The sequence below is a fragment of the Magnolia sinica genome, chromosome 17 (genome assembly GCF_029962835.1).
Source record: "Magnolia sinica isolate HGM2019 chromosome 17, MsV1, whole genome shotgun sequence".
In the NCBI taxonomy this organism is placed as follows: domain Eukaryota; kingdom Viridiplantae; phylum Streptophyta; class Magnoliopsida; order Magnoliales; family Magnoliaceae; genus Magnolia; species Magnolia sinica.
This window is the reverse complement of record NC_080589.1, coordinates 58,879,615-58,900,491: the sequence shown is the minus strand read 5'-3', so window position 1 is coordinate 58,900,491 and position 20,877 is coordinate 58,879,615. Positions and strand designations below refer to the sequence as shown.

General features: G+C 37.8%; 1 protein-coding gene across 3 annotated transcripts in view; it reads left to right on the top strand.

Moving 5' to 3' along the window:
- The window catches only part of LOC131231886 (serine/threonine-protein phosphatase PP1 isozyme 3-like), a 57,645-nt gene extending 38,470 nt beyond the window's left edge, over nucleotides 1-19,175 (top strand). Inside the window, exons 2-4 of one of the 3 annotated variants that reach the window (XM_058228232.1) lie at nucleotides 320-900; nucleotides 1,357-1,575; nucleotides 18,837-19,175. In XM_058228232.1, coding sequence (XP_058084215.1) covers nucleotides 320-900; nucleotides 1,357-1,575; nucleotides 18,837-18,860 — 824 coding nt within the window. In that variant the 3' untranslated portion in view covers nucleotides 18,861-19,175. Of the gene's footprint in view, nucleotides 1-319; nucleotides 901-1,356; nucleotides 1,576-12,764; nucleotides 12,828-18,836 lie in introns of those variants that run through there. The other 2 variants (XM_058228230.1, XM_058228231.1) reach the window with 2 other exon arrangements.
- Nucleotides 19,176-20,877: the final 1,702 nt, after the last annotated feature.

Genomic DNA, 20,877 nt, shown 5'->3' with positions numbered 1-20,877 from the left:
GAGAGGGCCCCACTTCTTATTGCTTCATCCTTTACGCTTTTACATAAGTTGTTATGCTTCTTTTTGGTCTAATGAAATTCAGTTACCATTCAAAGAAATAACTCGTGTTAATATCCATGTCCTGAAAATTTGGTAGATGGGGAGTTTTGTCCCCATTTCTAGTATCATGTCAGTATCAATATCCATATCCTGGTATTCTTGTCCACACATGCTCCATCAGTAAAACCAATGCTTTTTTACTTGAATTCATTGATCCACTGGAAAAAAGAATAAGAGTTTGACTCTTCATCTCTAACATGTACTTTATTCTGATATTCAGGTGACATTCATGGTCAGTACTCTGATCTTTTAAGGCTTTTTGAATACGGCGGATTACCACCTGCAGCCAATTATTTATTCTTAGGGGATTACGTGGATCGAGGCAAGCAAAGCCTAGAGACAATATGCCTTCTCCTTGCATATAAAATAAAGTACCCGGAAAACTTCTTTCTCTTGAGGGGTAATCATGAATGCGCTTCTATAAATCGGATATATGGATTTTATGATGAATGCAAGCGGAGATTCAATGTGAGGCTGTGGAAAGTTTTCACAGATTGTTTTAACTGCCTACCTGTGGCAGCTCTCATCGATGAAAAGATTCTCTGCATGCACGGGGGCCTCTCTCCTGACCTGAATAATTTGAATCAGATACGGAATCTAACACGTCCAACTGATGTCCCGGACACTGGTTTGCTTTGTGATCTTCTTTGGTCTGATCCTAGCAAAGACATTCAAGGATGGGGGATGAATGATAGGGGGGTTTCTTATACCTTTGGTCCTGATAAGGTCTCGGAGTTTCTTCAGAAGCATGATCTTGACCTTATCTGCCGTGCTCACCAGGTTATAAATTACCATTTCAATGTAATCATTTTAGAGAATTTATAGGGTCTCAGCAACAAATGTATGGTTTTCTCACACAGGATTCTGTGCAGGGGCCATTGTCTGGTGATCCATATTGTTGATCTGATGGCAATCCCACTAGTGCGGGTGCCCCAAAAATCTCTTGTAACCCTTAGGCTGACACCTACAGAATTGATGGTTAAGAGAAAAATACAACAATCGTCCATATTTAAGGGAAAAGGTCAAATAATGAAGTGTTAGGATCTTCCAATCCAATAGATTCCCAGGACAGGCCCAACACATGGCGGAGCAATCAGATCAACAGTTTTGATTATCGGACCATTCCCCCCCCCCCTTATGTACAGATCCTTTTCATTAGCAGATGATATGTTTGCTGTTGGACAGGATCCATATTCGTTATTTTATCAGCTTAAACCGATGCAGTTGTTTAAATGGTCTTATGCTTTTATTTTGCAGGTTGTTGAGGATGGATATGAGTTCTTCGCTGACAGGCAACTTGTGACAATATTTTCAGCCCCTAATTACTGTGGGGAATTCGACAATGCTGGTGCTATGATGAGTGTGGATGAAACTCTGATGTGCTCATTTCAGATACTAAAGCCTGCTGAAAAGAAATCAAAGTTCAACTTTGGCAGTACGACTACTACAAAGCCTGGAACCCCTTCTGGATTCAAGGTATATTCACCCTCGATTACTTGGAAGACATGATGTCGTGAACTAATGCATGCCTAAGGAAATTGAAGGATCGTGGTCTGATTTTTTATTGTTTGAGTATCATTGCACATGCACTATCTTCTTGAGCTAACTTTTAATCAGTCATTTTGTATTTCATCATAATTCCTGAAAGTTCTGTCCATTGTTCTCTTCCTGTGTCTTTTGTGTTGCATTCGTTTAAGTGGTCAAACTGAAGTTTCAACTCCAATGCACAAATGCCATTAGCATTCAGAACTGGAGTTTTGCTTAGCCCACATGCACCTCTAGACATGATTGCATTAGTCAGCCTGGCACATGTGGTGGGTATTCCCACTGGCGCAATAATCATGGCAGTTCACCAGTTTGGTGGACTATACATGCACTTGAATTTGGACCATTGGCAGTTTTTGTTTTAACTTTCAATTAGTTCCATACGTATACCCCACCGTATGAGTTGAATACCAGATTTTTGGGCCAGGGCATTAACATAGCAGTGCTCACCTGATGCATAGTTCAGGTGCCCCTGGAATGTGTGAGGTTGCCATATGTGGCCACATGTAGAGGTGTAGGCCGCGGCCTCAGCACAGCTCTCAGACTGAAATGTAGAGGCTCTGTGGATGCCGCCTTTATGTGCTGTTAAAATTCTTGTTACCCTTGACAATGTTGATTGAATTTTTCATTATGGTCATGCATCAAGAAGTCTGGTTGTGCTGATGAGAAAGATGGTTATATGTAGTGCCATAACATGTTGAGATTATTTATGATTAATGATGTGGATCTATTTGATCTTGATGCTCATTATATATCTCACCCTTGAGATAATTTCAAGTTAAGGTAAAGAGTAACAAGGAGTTTATTTGCATTGGAAATGTTAATGAGTAGTATGTTTGACAGTTTCCCTCCATTATGTGGTGATGTTTGTGATTTCATATATGGTCTTTCTAGTTGTTTTATGTTCTATTAAAAATTGAAATCAGCATCCTGTAGGTTAGCACAAAAATATATTTTAGCACGATGGATAGAGCTTGAAGTTTCTCCTACTTATAAAGTTTCAGTTTTTTTTTTTTTTTTCCTCTTCTATAATAACTACTTCAGGGGCCTTTAGGACACAATTTCTGTATATCCATATGAAAAGGCTCTGAAAGAAATGACTTTGTCCAATAATTTCCATGACGGAGTGATGGACTAGTGTGTGTGCAAAATTATGGATCCCCTCTCCTGTTAAATCCAGGTTCTCCCTTTTGGGGATGCATATTCTCGCAGAGTGACAAAAGCTGATTAAAAGGCAGAATACTAAAGTATGATGTATTTCAGACTATCTACAAACTAGATAAGAGGAATAAGCAGTTGACCATCTAAACTGTTAACAGGTGTCTTGGTTGTTTGTCACTTCGTTTTATCTTTAGGATATGTATGGGTTCACTTTCTTTCATTGCTGTTTTATTAAAACCTAAAGGGTGTTTTGACCATTTTATTTATCTGGTTTGTGCCTAAAGGGTGTTTTGACCATTTTATGTATCTGGTTTGTGCCTAAAGGGTCTTCTGCATGTCTTTATTGTCAGCCACCATTTACACCCCACCCTGTTTGATTTGCACTCACCCATTTTCCATTTTTGGAATTGAATAGTACATTGCTAATTCTAATAAAAAGGGCATTGATCCCTACACCCACCATGATTAATTACATTCAGGGCTCAAGTCCGTAACTCAATGGTAGACAGGGTGCGTTTGAACATTGAGATCTTGGGTTCAAGCCCAGTTTACCTATAAAACATGATTGATCACATTCATCCATTTTCCATTTTCAGAATTGACATAGTACATTACTAATTCTAATGAAAAGGGAATTGATACCTACACCAACCATGATTGATTTGCAAGGGCTGATCCTTTCCATTTTTTGTGTGCTAGGATGACCAATGATAGCAGACCTTTCACTCTTCTCTTGTACCAGAGATGTTGCCAATAATCCATTGCTTTTGCTTCTTTAAACAAGTTCTATGTCACAGTTGTCAACACTAGACATCTTAACTCCCTCAATTTAATCCTAAAATTTAATAATTTTTTGGGAAGTACAACTGGCATTGCTGTTGATTGACTATGTATACATATTTTCTTATGGGATTTGCACTAGGAACTTCTCTTACAAGTTACAGCATTTTTCTTAGGTTTGTCGTTTCATTTCATTTTTTAAAAACTTCATATCAACATTGATTTATTAATGATAAAAAGAAGCTTGCTGTGGGAAGAAAAGATTACAGTAGCAGCTACTGTGGCTCAAACAGTAGAAACAGTCTAGAAACTCCTTTGCAAGATTGCCTGCATATTATCTTCTTGATGACATGATGGGAGTTGTGACCTGATCCTCAATCACCTCTACTTGTTATGGTAACTCCATCAATATTTTTTTTCCCTCGCCTATCTAATGCCGTTGAGAGAATCACCTGGCTCACCTTCGTCACCTATTTAATGCCATTAGGAGAATCATACCTTCCTAGAAATAATTAGAAAATGCTCTAACCCATGCACTAGAACATCAAACTTTGCTTCATTCGTAACCTTGAATCTAAGGGAAGAAAAAAGTTTCACCTTGCCCGAGTGATTATCAAACTTTGCTAATCCTCATATTATCAGTTGAGCCTTCCATTAGGATAGTGATTAAAGTCGCTAGTTAGTGGCAAACACCATCTCTCCACCTCCTCTTGTCTATCTCTATGATAGCTTTCCAAAGCCTTTGAAGAGGAACACGATTTGCTTGTAGAATTGTTTGTGAATGAAAGCTCATTTTAGGACGCAGTCTTCCAGCCACTGTTACACTCATAGATTTATTCTTGCCTTTAAAGATCCTTTTTGCATGTTCCTTCCACATAGACTGGACAACAAGGTATTCAATAACGGTAATGGTGGCTGTAATGGCCACCGTGAAAATTGTTCTGTTACGGTCGATTTTTTAAAGAAGAAAAAATCGTAAAAATACTTGAAAATCTAAAAAATTGAGAGAATTCCAAATATATATTCTTTTATGGTTTTGATCATGTTTTTGACGGCATAACAGTCCATTCTTTGATAAGAATGCCGTCTCGGGCTGTTGTATGATTCTATTAACCTGACAGGCTTAGATTGACGTCGATTTGAGAGATCACTCGAATGCCCCTAAATCGACCCAAAATTCATGCAATCTATAGCACTATTCGCACTGCATTTGACATCATTACCCCCCCTCCCCCCCCAGTAATTTTAAGAAAAAATGAAATTAAATTTGGATGAATAGTATTGCCAACTTGGGGGTCCAATCCCACTCGAATGCCTCCAAATTGGCTCGTAATTCATGCAAATTTTGGTACTTGTCCCACTAATGTGTATCCCTCGGCATTTGACATTATTCCCCCTAAGAAAATTTAAGAAAAAAAATTAAATTAAATTCGGATGAATAGTGTGACCGACTTGGGGGACGGGGACCACTTGTATGTCTAAAGTCAACCTGAAATTCATGCAATCTATGGAGATATTAAAAAAAACTGAAATTAAAATCGGATGAATATTATTGTCTATTTAGGGGACCACTCGAATGCCCCAAATTGGCTTGAAATTCCATTCAATCTATCACACTCATCCCATTAATGCATATATTTAAGCATTTGACATTATTCTCTTCAAGTAATTATAAGAAAAAATAAAATAAAATTCAGTTGAAGAGTTCATTGATTTGGGGGACCACTCGTATGCCTCTGAATTGGCTCCAAATTCATGCAATCTATGACACTGATCCTATTAATGCATATCCCAAACCATTTGACAGCATTTTCCTCAAGAAATTTGAGGCAAAATATTAAACATTAATAATTAAATTCGAAGAATAATGTCAGGCTGATTTAGATCACTTGAATGCCCCTAAAACGATCCAAAATTCATGCAAACTGTGGAACTTATACCACTAATGCATGTCCCTAGCCATTTGACACTGTTCTCCTCAAGAAATTTGACGAAAGAATAAATAAATTTGGATGAATAGTGTCAGGCTGATTTAAGACCCCACTCAGATGCCCCAAAATGGTGTGAAATTCATGTAATCTGTGGAACTCATCCCTCTAATGCATATCCCTAATCACTTGGATATGCTAGTTGAATGATTTGAACTGTCCATGAAGTCCACAACATTTCATGGGCTTTTGTCTTTGCATGCTTCCCATGTAATGTGTGTTGGACCTAATGAATAGTCAAGATCAATGGATTGGGCTGGTTAGATCAGTGGACTGGACTATCAGATCGGTGGACATTTATTGGATGGTAAAGAATGAAAAATATCCGGTGGTCTTATTTCAACAAACAAGTGTCCGCAAATCAGTGGCAGGGATCGTTTAAGCAAATTTGATTTTGGGATTGTGACTGAGAAAAGCAGGTCCCACAATTTAATCTGATTATTTTGAGTTAGTATATGCCATGCGTACCTTGTCAGAAAACCATGCTTAAATGAATCCTCCAAAGGATCTAATCTCCTGTGAGGGAGGCCTCCTTGCCCACGCCTCCAAAATATATTCAGTAGCTGTCGATCCACGCTACACTAAACTCGCCAAAAGAGCAAGCTCATGATGCATGCGTGATGCCCAGTGGCGGGTAACTCTTTGATGACCTTTCACATAACTCATTTGCTGGGACCCACTCAATTTTGTGGCGAGGTTGATCAACCGTGAGGATTTATCCAGCCTTGCAATCCAACAGTTTGCAGTTACCCTCTATGGACCTAGGACAATATCTTTTCAGTGGTATCTTGACCAAGGTAAAATTGACAACTGAGTACATTCCTTGTTGAAAATACGTTGGACATGTATCAATGACAATGATTGACTCACAGTTTTATTTAAGTTTTTAACAAGTTGCATGAAGTGTGAAGTGATAATAAATTCAGGTGTGGGAGTGGCAAATTGTCTGTTTCAAAACATTAGCAAGTATGGTCAATTTGGAATCGGGAGGGGAGCGCCGGTGGTAATTGTGAGGCAGCACTTGTTTAGAAAGATCACGCAACTAATAAAGGCAAGGTTGTCCTGCTCATTTCTCCCTCCTTACATGCAAGCAGAAGGTGGCCACTAGCAACTGTCAATAGCAATTGTGAGCTGTTTGGAACATTAGACATGCAGCCTGCTTATGGCAGTAAGTGTGTTTATGGTAGACATGCACCCTCTCTTCAAATGCATTTAGATAATCAAAGACAACATTGTGCATGTGGCATTTTATGGATCAGATGGCTGCTGTGTCGCATCACATTGTGAATTTTGGAACATTATGGGGATATGAGAACCTATAATGTGAAACCCATACTGTCACGGCTATCATCATTCTAGAGAAAAGAAGATTATTTGGTGAAATGGTGGAAGAGAGGGTGGGGGGTAACTCAAAACCCAAAACACCTTCATGGACTTGGTACAGTTGAAGATTGCAGAAAACAATCTGCACCACAGTTGGACTCTGGCTCCCTAAACGTTATTACTGCTTGCATTTTACAAGAAATGCTTGTGAGTGTGCGGGCTGTTGTCATATTGTAGGATATGCATTTTATGCCTAAATAGTGAGGAAGGTGAATGGACTTTGGTGAGAAAGTTGGAGACAAAAATGGGATTCAAAGGAAAAGGTAAATCTCAGTTGAAGACTCGAAGGCTGGGGTGTTTCTGACTGTTCGTGGATTCTGTAAGAACAGTCAGAACCTCGAGGGTGAAATTTTATAGGGTATTTGGGTAGTTCGGCAGGTTTAAAGAGATTGTTATTCCAGAGAGGCATTGATCGGCCATCTTTCAGGGTTTGGTGTCTATGTGATTTGAATTGTTTGAAGCGGCAGAGGAAGTTACACCTAACTGATTGGCGTGTGTTTTTTTTGGCTGGTGGATCATGGTCCATAAAACTAAATTTGGGCCAGCGGTTCTGCATAGGAACAAGAAGAGGGACCAACATTATTCTTCTGCTGGTCAACCTAGTCGAAACATCATAACAGAGAGCTTACCCAGTGGGCATCAGTCAGAGGATAGGAAATTATTCTGGGATGCTCTTTTATTGATTGTTAATGATCCCATGACAAGGGTGTAGCCAGCGTTCGAAATATCGGTATTGTGTTATGTATCGCATCCTTGGGATGCATATACGTATCGGTTATCACATGGGATGTATCGTTTGTATCGGGTAATTTATTGCACTTTTTGGGAAGCATTGGGAAAATAGTTGTATTTTTCAATGAAACTTCAAGGATTGTTAAAAAAATACCTTAATACACATTTTTAAATCATAACATCTCAAAAAGAAGTGCACATAATAGGTTCCTTTGTATAGCGTCCTAAACTATGCGTTGTCTAACTGAACTAATCCAACTATATTCAAATTGAATGCATAACATTTAGAGTGTATGTGATGATCATTTCATCAAACACTCCTAAATACTTCGAGATTAGTCTCAATTGACAGCTTATTGAAGGGGAATTTCGAAATATTATTATTATTATTAATTTTTAATTAAAAATATTTTTTTTTTTTCAAAAATTGACAAGGACGTAATAAATCAGTAGATCAACCCTCATACGTGCTTGATTTCATGTTTGGAGTGCAACATTGCAAGCAATTTAGGAGAAATTGGCAAATTTTCAAAATTTTCCCAATTTTCCCCATATCGGACCACTTACATTCAAATTTTGAAATTCGAGTGCATGTAATGATCATTTTATCGAATACTCCTAAATACTTTAAAATTAGTCTCAATTGACAGTTGGTTGAAAGAAAATTTCGAAAAAAAACATGCACAACATGAAAAACTAGTGGATATCGAAATCAAAGCTCCAAGTCCATGATTTTCTTGCAAAACATGAAGAACCAATAGATTTGTAACCATTTGATACTGATTTAACATAATTAAAACAAAAAAGGGATCGAAAATTGAAAATGCTCACTAGATCGAACATGTGGGATAAATCGGCACTACCTGTGCATTTCGTATCGCACAGGTGGGATACAAGATATATCGTGGGATATATCGGCCGATATCGTTGATATTTAAAACATTGGTAGCTAGCAATACGATAGAAGATCCAGTTGCTTGGAGCTATGCGTGGATCAAAAATCTGAGGAAAGGAAGCAGTGAGGGTGTTACCAGAGGTTGTATAGAGCTTTTGAGTGAAGTGTGTTGGCGTTGGTGTTAGAAAGGTCATCCATTGCAATGGTGGCGGATTGGTCGTCCTTTAGGTCTGGGTTTCTTGAAGATGTCTGTTCAATCAAAGGGATCAGCTGATTGGTGCTGTGGATCTCTCTAGTCTACGACCTCAATTTGATATTGATAGCTCGTTGTACACAATAGACTCTTTTGAGATGGCATGATCAAATCCATCTGTAAGTTGTTGGAATGGTTTCCCCTTGGGAAGGGAGAGCATGGTTCTAAATTCGGGGCCAATCGGGGTTCTAGTGTCACTAGAAAATGGTGTTTGTACACTAAATGACCACTAAACTAGCGTACAACCTCGCACTCCGAGGCCTACCTTAGACCTGCATGATCACACTAGATGGAGACTATCCTCAATCCAAGATGCCTCTACCAGCACATACAGATATCCTCTTATTAAGTTCAAATCACAATTGTTTCTCTCTCTCTCTCTCTCTCTCTCTCTCTCTCTCTCTATATATATATATATATATATATATATATAGTTTTAAGAAACAATTTGTAAATCATCATAAAAAAAGAAACTCGATAATGTTATGGTGGACAAATCTTAAAGTGCGTAATTTTGGTCCTAGGACAAATCTACTATGCCGCTTTCCTAGCAGTAGATCCCCGGTCGGATTAATCATGACCATCGTATTGTACACTAAGTAAAGACATTCGATCACACCCTCCATATGTAAAGGTGGGCAAATGAGGATACATGGATCACTTAAGAGACTAGCCTGCTCGCATAATACATTGATAAAATCAAATCAAGCACTAGTAGGTAAATTGGTCTTGAAGCGGAGTCCAACTCAATGCTCCGAGCACATGGTTGCTCACCTACAACGCAAACTAGATATTACTAGGCATACATCGGGTCAATAATGCACAAGTTTCGCGTAAAGCGCATAAGTACTGACTTAGCTCAGTAACTCTTAGCCTTGTTTCATATGGGCCATGTCATCACCAGGAGACAGAGGTCCTGCCTAAAGCACGTGAGTACTAGCGCAACAACTCTTAACCTCGGCAAACAAAGGTCCTGTCTAAAGTGTGTGAGTGCGGACTCAACACAATAACTCCTAACCCCACTACAACTGTGTATGTCATTCGACTTCCAAAGTTTCATGTCGAAGTACTCAAAGTTATTCATTGTATTGTGGCTCAAGCCAATAAACTCTAACATGTGCAAAATTCATTTGAACATGCTAGCATGTCAGGAATTCAATTATGCACACATAGCTCTAAAAAGAGGCGGTCACTCAGCTTTTTTTTTTTTTGAAGACACGGGGTGTCCCCACCTCTTTTTGAAGTGAGACTAATCCATGCGGATACACGCAATCACCCACAACCATGTGTATCGGGTAAAGCCAAGGAGGGGAATCGAACCCTCACCTGTAGGGAGCAAACCTACGGTGAAGACCATTCACCCAAACCTACGGTGAGGCGGTCACTCAGCTTGTGCTTCCTCATCTTATAGAAGGTGGTTGGACCTTAGCATGCTTCCTCATCTTGAACATGCCTTCCATGTTCATATCAGGGGTGTTTATTTCCTGTGCGAGTGGTGAAGACTGGCTTGCCGATGAAAAATAAATAAAGAACTGACACTGAGTACACGGTCCACCACTGATTATCTTAAGGTCTAAAATTAACTTTGCATAAATATTTAATTAATGTGTGGGTCTCTTTTTATAAATAGGTCTAGAATACGAAGCATCAATAATTTACATCACCCACTCTTGGGAGTATATGGACTCCATCTCAACTCACGTTTGTAACTCTCAAATACTGCATAATGGGATCTCTATTATCATAACCAGTGGGCAATATAACTAAAAATCTCACACAAAATTGCCACACTCCTACATTTAGGAAAGATATCAAGCTCTCCTTTGCCTAACATATATTTTAAATATATCTCTAGCAATCAATTTAGTAATGGGATTAGCTAACATCTCTTTATTGATAATATACTTGAGCACAAACCCCATCTTTCACTTGATTTCTGACATAATAATATGAATCTCAATGTGTTTGGATTTCTTATGGTGTTTTGGATCCTTTTGGGGTTCACAATTGATGTGTTGTCCAATCTTATCATGAGAGGACCTTTAGCAACAGTAACAATACCCAAGACTCTAAAAAATCTCATAATCCACACACCTTGAGTTGTCGCACAATATGCAATATATTCAGCTTTCGTAGTTGAAAGGGCAGTTAGATATTGTTTCTTACTGCTCCATGTGATGACACCTCCATTCAGCGTAAACATAACCTAAAGCGGATTTGTTTTCATAGTGACCATCTCCTTAAGATGCATTAGAATAAGCTTGCATCCTCTTGACCGTTAAACCAATGTAGCTGTCCTGGGTTACTTTGATGTCGACTCACAAAAGTTACAACATAACATATATTTGGCCTAGTGCATAGCATGACATGCGTAAGCGTTACCTTTTGCACTGGCATAAGGCACATTTGGCGTAGATTGCCTCTCAGTATCTGACCAGGGAGACATACTTCTATTTTATTTAGAGTATTTATCGATCGAGTTTCAACTGGCGTGGAATTGTGCATTTTGAATTGTTTTAAGATTTTCTCAATATAAGATGCCTGTGGTAATTCCAAAAACTTCTTTGTGCAATCTCTTGTGATTTTCACTCTACGTATAAAGTTTGCTTCATCAAGGTTCTTTATTTTAAAATTCGAAACAACCATTCTTTGATTGAGTGCAACATTCCTTTATCATTGTTTGCTAATAAAATATCATGGATATATAAAGATAATATCAAGAACTGCCTCCCAGATCGCTTCACACATACATAATGATCTTCTTCGCATATGTAAAATTTGAAAGAAATAATGGCTTTATCGAATCTTATGTACCATTGTTTCGATGATTATTTTGGGCCATATACTTTAAGAGCTTATATTGGTCATTTAACACTTCTCAACGTATCCCACGGGTTGTTCCGTATAAATCTCTTTCTTTAAATCTCTATTCAAGAACGTTGTCTGTACACCCACATGGTATAATTCTAAGTCAAGGTACGCCACAATAGCCAACATCATGCAAATTGATATAAATCTAGCAAAAGTGAGAAAGTTCTTTTTTTCATAATCAATACTTTCTACTTGCGTGGAATTTGCTTCCATAATCAATACTTTCTACTTGTGTAGAGCCTTTTAACATTAAATGCACTTTATACTTATCAAATAAACTGTCTTCATTCTTTTGAATACACACTTATTTGCAATTACTTCATGGCCATCTAGAAGATCAACTAGCTTCCAAGGTTCTTCATCGAATCAATTTCATCGTTCATTGCAAGAATCCAATATTCAGAATTTGGGGATACCAGTGCATCCTGATATTAATTAGGTTTATCTTCATCTACTGCAATATAGGAGTATAATTCACCTTATATTTTAAAATGCCTTTTAGTAATTCTACCTTGTAAAGTTCATTGCAACTCAGGAACATTAATTGACAATGCTCCCACTATTTTTACCAATAATAGGATGCGCTGATTATCATTGTTTAAATTACCACTTCCACATTCTTAAATTACTTCCGACATCGTGTAAAGTTTTATTTTTATCTTGAGCTTCTTTCTATTGGGATATCTATCTTCCACAAATGCCATATATCATGATTCAATTTCATTCCATCTACTGTGGTCTTTATATACTAATATATATCCTTTCAAATGGACAGGGTATCGAATAAACATGCATTCAATTGTTTTTAGTCTAACTTGCTTTTGTTCGGAGTAGGAATTAAAACATGACCCAATGAATCCCACGGATGTAAATCACCCAATGACAATTTCCTACCAATTTATAATTCATAAGGTGTTTTAGGAACTGATTTGGTAGGAACCCTATTTAATACATAAATGGCTGTGAGCAGTGTATCTCCTCGGAAAGTGGTTGGCAGATTTCCATGAGTCATTATAGATCTGACCATAGCTAATAACATTTTAATTTTCCTTTTCAGCTATATTATTTTGCTGAGGGGTGTAAGGCATGGTGTACAGTTGAGTAGTGTTGGCATTTTCACAATTCGATTTGAAGATATTTTCCGTGTACTTGCTATGCTACCGTTGTCTGTTTTCAACACTTTGATTTTTTTATCCAGCCGAGTCTCTACTTCGAATCTGTGTCTCTGAAAACAGTTGCGTGCTTCTAACTTTTAAGAAATTAGATATATTACACCATGTCATGATTAGTCACCAATAAAAATAATGAAATATTAGCAACCATTTTGAGCTCACACATTCAGTGGTTCACATATTTCACTATGGATAATCTGTAAAAGCTTTTTTTTTAAGATATTATTGCCTTGGGGAATGGTTTTTTTTTTTTTTTTTGGTTGCCTTTCCTGGCACAAAATTTGCAAAAAGACAAATCTCTCTAGTTAATGTTCCCAATAATTCATCTTGTGCTAAGTCATCATTTGATCCTTTCCTATACATGCTCCAATCTCTTGTGCCACGTAATAGATTCAGACACTTAACATCATACATACCAACAAAAGATTAGCTGTTTGATATTGATGATAAACTGTTACAACATATAGCTTAAACATGTTTCTAACAATTCACCCCAAACAAGTATCACATTGTTTTTTCTAAGTTGAGTCTATACTTTTACAAAATCTTATATAAAAATTCTCTCTAATTAGTCACGTGACAGATATTAGATTTCTTCTCATCCTGGGAGCAAAAAGAGTTTTTAAGTAGTAGAAAGTGTCTTATTTTGACTCGAGATTATAGGTACTAGCTTTGATTACATCTTTGTTTCCCACATTAAGGCTTCTGCCTTTCAAGTGGGATAATCCGAAAGTCCACAAAGCCTTCTTTGTCTCTCTCTTCTTCTTCTTCATTTTTTTTTTTTTTTTTTTTTTTTTTTGTTTTTTTTTTTTTTTGTTTACATGCTTTGTTGCTCGAGCTCACATTCCATTCATTGTAGTTTACATCAACTATCAATACTGTGCAAACACAATTAATGGTTGGAGGAAAAATTACTATTTTACATTCGGAACAACCCCTGGCGCAGTGGCCTTGTTTTCCACACATGAAGCAGGAACCATCATCCTGTAACTCTGGTTCTTTTCTTAATATCTTTCCCTGGGTGCATAGGTTCAACATACACATCACATGGCTGTGGTAGTTGTGGAGGTTTCATGAGTCGATATTTCATGGGTTGATATCTAGGTGGATATGGTCAACTATAAGGTAGATATGATTGGTATCAGGGTGGTCGTTAGAGTTGAATGCGAACCTAGTTAGCTTGGTAAACTCGCTCGACTCGAAAAAGCTCGAATCGACTCGGCTCGAAACTGGGTTCTAGCCGAGTCGAGCTGATTTTTTGAGATCGAAAAAATTTCGAGCCGAGTCTGAACTAGACTGAGCTCGACTCAGCTCGGCTTGGATCATTTTGATTCAGATTGTGTTCACTTAATATAAATATTTTGTAAATATTTATATATTATATACATTAAAAACCTTAAAACCTGGACTCGAACTCAGCTCGAAAGATCGAGCTCAAGCTCGGCTTGAACCTGGCTCGAGTTGGCCTGAGCTGCTGATCGAGCTGAGCTGGCCAGTCAGGCTCGAAGACCCTGCTGAGCTGAGCTGAGTTCAAGCTGGGGTAGCCTGCTGGCCGAGCCGAGTTGGGCCCAGCTTGACTTGGTTCGGCTCGTGTACAGCTCTAGTTGTTGGTAAGAGGTGGGTATGAATGGAAACATGGAGGAATTGTTAGAGGATATGGTTGACTAGGTTGATCATTAGGAGCACAATGTATTGCACCCTTGGGATATAGATATGTATCGGTTATCGCATGGGATATATCGTTTGTATCGCGAAATTTATCGCACTTTTTGGGAAACATTGGAAATTTTGTTGAATTTTTCAACGAAACTTAAGGGATTATTAAAAAAGACCCTAATATAGACTTTTAAATCATAAAATCTCAAAAAAGAAGTGCACATAATAGGTTTCCTTTGTATAGGGTCTAAGCTATGCGTTGTCCTATTGAACTAAGACAACTATATTCAGTATCCACCCCATCCATCTGTTTTTCCATATCAAAAATTGAAGCAGATCCAATAATTAGGTAGACCATACCATAGGTAACAATGGTGATTGACCATTAGTGGGCCACAAAAGTTTTGGATCAAGCTGATAATTGTTTTTTCTCTTCATTCAAACCTATGCGAAGTTATCAGCGGATTGGATGCCTAATAAAATATAGGAAAAATTAAGGTTCACCCTAAAAAGTTTTTAATGGTACCGTGCTCAACTAATACTGTTTCCTTAAGTATAGTCCACTTGATAATTGGATCTTCTTAATTATTAGGATCATGTTGTAAAATGATTTGAAAAAATAGATGGACGGGGTGGACAGAATACACACGTCAAGTTGGGCCCCACGGTACGGTTGTATGGTCTTGGGTGAAGCGGGGTCTCACCTAATCCGCTCCTATAGTATTGAGTAAACTTATTGGGTCCACCGTAAATGTACATAGTTTATCCATGCAATCCATCTGTTTTTCCGGCTCATTTTAGGAGTTGAGCACAACTTTGAAACATATCCAAAGGTCAAGTGGACCATATCGCAGGAAACAATAGGAATAATGATTTCCACCGTTGAAACCTCCCTAGGGCCTACAGTGATGTTTATTTTTCATCCAACCTCTTCGTAAGATCACAAAGATATGGATAAAGGAAAAGAACAAATATCAGCTTGATCCAAAACTTCTTTGGCTCCCAAGGATTTTTTTGATGGTAGATGTTCAATTCGCACTATTTTCTGTGGTGTGGTCCACTTGAGCTTTGGGTATGCTTCATTTTTTGGGCTAAAAATCATAAAATTATATTGTAAAATGGAAGGATGGAGTGGATAAAATACATGAATTATGGTGGGCCCCACAGAGTTTATGTAGTACACTACTCACTACGCCCACTTCCTACCACACTATGAAGAAGGCAGTGACGCTCCTACAACTAGAGTGGTACCAACGGTTCAAAATTACATGGTCCCACGATAATGTATTTATTATATCTGCACTGTTTATGAATTTGGAGAGATCATTTTAGATCATGAGCCCAAAAATGAGCCATATTCAAAGCTCAACTGGACCACGCCACAAATAGCAGTGGGGCTGATTCTCACCGTTAAAATATTTGTAGGGCCCACTATAATGTTTATTTTCCATCCAATCTGTTCATTAGGTCACACAGACCTGGATGAAGAGGAAAAACAAATATCATATTGATCCAAAACTCCCGTGACCCCAAAAGGGTTTCAATGGTAAACGTTTAATCTCCCACTCCTATTTGCAGTGTGGTCCACTTGATCTTTTGATCTGTCTTATTTTTCAGCTCAAGCCTTACGACGAGCTTGCCAAATGGAAGAACGGTTTGGATATAACACATATCTTATGATGGGACCCACGAAACATGGTGACGTCAACACACCAGTCAACTCGGTGGTGTGCGGTACACTTGCCACCTTGATTTCCAAAAAAAAGGGATCGGACGCCTTTTTTTTTCGAAGCAGAGAGGGTTCCGGCCTTCCGGAACCTAAAATCTCTCCAAAATCTCACAGATCTTCAGATTTTGGCAAGGATTTCTCCGGATTTCAGTAAGATTTCGCCGAATTTTGCCTAAATACTTGGATTTCTCCAGATTTTGATGGATTTCTCTTCCAAATTGGAGATTTTGTTTGCACTAACCTACGGACGACGCTTTGATTCGAATGGCCCACCAAAGGGAAGCTTCCGATCATAAAAATCTCTTGTACAGGTATCGAAATCCACCTGTTGAAAGTTTCTCTATATATTTTTTTAATTTGTCCAATTTTTTTTGGATAATGAGTCCCGGACGATATTTGGTGTTTTTTTTTACTTGGTATCTTTCGACGATATATTGCGCGATATCGACGATAATATCGTGCGATATCTGAAGTTTTGGATTTTTGGTATCTTCCGGGTGTTATCGGAGGAGTTTCGTCTCGCAGTGGTGCGATAACAATAATATCGGTCGATAGTATTGAATGGAAACATGGAGGAATTGTTAGAGGATATGGTTGACTAGGTTGATCATTAGGAGCATTGTCTTCCCATTCTCTTAAATTTTTTCTTTTACGAGTCCCTTTTCCGACTTTGAACAATAAAAACCATACTATTTCTAGACTGAATGACCTTTGACTCAACTTCTTCATGTTCTAGGTAATGAGCTAAATTCTTAAAGGCCTTAATTGTCTCATTGTGATCGGGGATGTCTATATTGTGAGCCCATGAATATGATAGAGGTCCAAACATCACTATAAATTTCTGATTCTCTATTGAAGTACATCCTGCCTTTTGCAAATTTGTCATCATTTATGCCATCTTTCTGATATGGTTCTTAATGGAGCATTCAATTGGCATTCTATATGCATCAAATTCCATTTGCATCATTCTACTTTTGGCATCCGATATTTTAACATAAGATTCAATCAAGGCATCTCACATTTCCTGAGCAGCCTTATAGATTTCATGTGAGTATTAGTTCTCTGTGCATGGACCTTAGAAGGATATTTCTAGCAGCTCTGTTGTTTTTCTTTAATTTCTTATATTTCGTTGTGCGAGCTTCAGACTATTAATTAGAATATCCCCGTTTTCTATCTCTTAACAATTTTTAGTGTGTACAACACGTTCTCATCGTCCAGTAAAATCTTAATAGACCTATGCTAGTCATCAAAGTTGTTTCCATCAAATTTCTCTCTTTTCAAGAGATCAACAATGACTAATTGGATGCCATCGCTTGTCACTACGTCAAATGAGAGGGTCCGATATTAGTCAATCATGAAACACATCAGAGACTATTTTTAGTTTATTCATGTGCAATCATTATTAGTGGCCCCAATGGACATCACTCAAAGTAATTGACACAAGGGCAATACTGTCATTTTTAGTCCAACCCAAAAGTTTCATTTACCCGATTGGGTGTAGTATAAGTGTTCAAAGTCGAAAAGGCATAAATAGACTTCATTTGTGGCAATGGTCAGGTGATACCCACAATAAATCATTAAAATATAGGGCACATCCAAATGCACTTGAAATGCATAGTAAATTTATATATTTTACGACGTACAACTGTTCCATCACCATGGGCCAGTGTCTCACAATGGCACATGCATGTCGCGGTGATTATAAATGCATCATGTGCTGCATATTCTCGTGTGGTGTGACTTGTGTGGGGCAAAAAAAGTTGTCTCAAAATTCTTATTTGCCATTTCTTTTCATTGGAATCGTGTCGATCAACTCTTTGATACCACTGTTTGGTGTATGCGGATGGCGTGACACTATATGTTTTGGGTGTTATTGTTATGGATTGAGCGACACGATTACATGACCAAAACAGGGAGTTGAAACACGAAATTCTGTGTCCCGCTCAAGTCAACCACACAACAGGAAGACGAGCTGATTCACTTATTTGATCTGACAGTAGCGGTGGTAGCTAGTGAATGCGGTTTTGATAAAGCACGCGAGTGGGCCCCACCTTTTTCTCTTCTTTTCTTCTCCTCTATTACACACACATACCCCACATACTCTATTCTCTCCTTTATGCTGCTACCGCACACTAACACCCACTCCCTCCCTCCCTCTCTGGAGGGCTGGCAGCCCTCTGCCACATGGGTGGGCTCCACTGGGGGTTCCCTTCCAACACGTGTCCAACACCAACGTGATACATGGGTGCAAGATTCAAGCTGTCCATTTGTTTCCTACATTGGTCCACCTTATGTGTGGAGTGACCTGCCTTTTTAGCCGTGGGACCTACTATATGGCCAGCTTGAATCTCACACGAGTGCTTCATTGGCATGTGTCAGCATGTAGAGGAAAGGGAACTATGCACACGCAGAATTCGCAAACCTCTTGTCAGTCTACCTAATTATTTTTTGCAAATCTCACATCCATTTATTTTCCCAATTCCAATTATTCTATGGTATCTGCCAGTATAAACCTTTACTTCTTTGCATGTCCTATGAATTTAGACTAACTCTTTTCTTCCTCTTCTACCAGTCTTCCTTTGGTGCAAAAGCATGAGAGTATGTTTCACCGAGTCCGGGCCACGCCAGCTTAACTCACCATGGTGGTTATCTGTAGTAACTAAATCCTGTTTGTTTCAGCACCAAAGGTAAGTGTAGAAGCCTTCTGATGCATGTTATTGGGAAAGAGAAAAAAAACGTGAAAGATTTTTTCTTTGCGTGGCTGAGATTTCCATGTACATTAGTTATGGATGATTAAATCATGCTTAAGGTTTGATTAGTTCCACTCACCGACCTTTGAGAAAATTGTCATGGTTGCCAATTCTAAGCAGCATTCCATGGGAAAGAATGGTAAGCTGGCTTTTTTTTTTTTTTTTTTCCGTTTCACTCTTTTGCTTGTGTGTATTACGTAATATGCTCTTCTTTGGAATCTATAGAACTCATGGATACCGTTGTTGTGGAGCCTTAGATATGGATGTGGTGACGGAAACTCATTAACAGCATCTATTTTGGTCTGAAAGATCCGTCTGTTGGATGGGCATGTTTCATTCATGGCTTGCATATTGGCTCCAATTTTTTATTCACTTGTTTGATATTGCGATGGTAGAGAATTCTATTTCCAGTTACATAAAAGCTCTTTGCATGTGCGACAAAACCATCAATGAACCACATTTCAGCTAGTTACGGTGTCGGTGTCGGTGTCAGCTGTTTACGACAGACAAGGAAGGATAGATTTCTCAAAAAGAGCAAGAGCTCGCTACACACTAGCAAGGCAAGGAAGAAAGCTGCTAAAGCTCAATGCTTTTATAACATATCATGATCTAACTTGTTTTTGCTGTAATTCTAAAACTTATTCACTCAGCTCCATAGTTCATAAACTTGGAAAATTCGACTCGACTCTGTCCAGTCTGGTCGGTTCGACTCATCTAAGTCTTTACTTGATTCGATACTTAATAATTAAATTGTTCATGTTTATAAATATTCTAGGAAGCTCTATATAGGTAAAATATGTAAGTGGTTGCAAAGTACCAAGAACTCAAATGCTTAGTGTGCTGGTTAGGTGTGTTAGTACCCCATGGTAGAGGTATTGTGTTCAAAAACTTTTTCATTTATTTATTTATTATTATACAGAAACTGTTTACAGGCTAGTGGCTTAGCTCAAGCAATGTTGTCAAAATCATTATCGTATCGCAAATCTTATAGTGGTTGATTCATATCAAATAAAAAATCGTATAATAAATCCTAATATTTTTTTTATGATTACTTAAAAAATTGAAAAAAGTATGAAAAAATATAAATAAAGAAGAAAAAAAAATTAAAAATTCATAAAATCATCCTTTTTCCATCAATATGCACCAAGTAATACCATATCATGATGGTGTTTAGGGATTCTTACCTTTATTTTTTCATCTTTTAAGAAAATTTCCTTAAAAAATATACGAGGATCCTTTAATAATTTATGTGCTTGTTACCTTTCTTGAATGTAGACACGTTGGAAAAGTAGCATTTGATTTTGTAGACCAATGAAAAAAGATATTTTGATTTCTGACCATCATTCCACAATACATATAGTTAACATGATCGTAACCATCCATAAAAGCATTCCAAATAAGTCATACATCAATTTGGTGTTTTGACTATTTAAGAAGTAAGAAATCATAAAAGAAAGTTTCATGATTTAACATTGAAGAGATTATATATCATTTAATCACCTATAAAAAATAAAATAAAATAATTTATCTTTTCTAAATAATTCCTAATGCCCCACCAATTTAAAGACAAAAACGAAAGCCTGGTGAGGCTTAAAATGGAAGATAACAAGCATAATTTGAATTGTAAATCATAGAATCATAGGATTCATCTAAAAAGGGATTCAATGTGGGATTCAAATCATTTCGCTTAATTGTAAACATAGATCATAGAATTTTGACAACACTGGGTTCAAGTCGCAATTGAGTTGACCGAGTCAATTTCTAGGTCATATGCCAAGTCAAGACCAACTCATGCTCCCAACTGAGTTTCATAGTGACTTTCTGAATCTCATTTAGTTGATTCAGCTGAGTTTTTGGTTAATT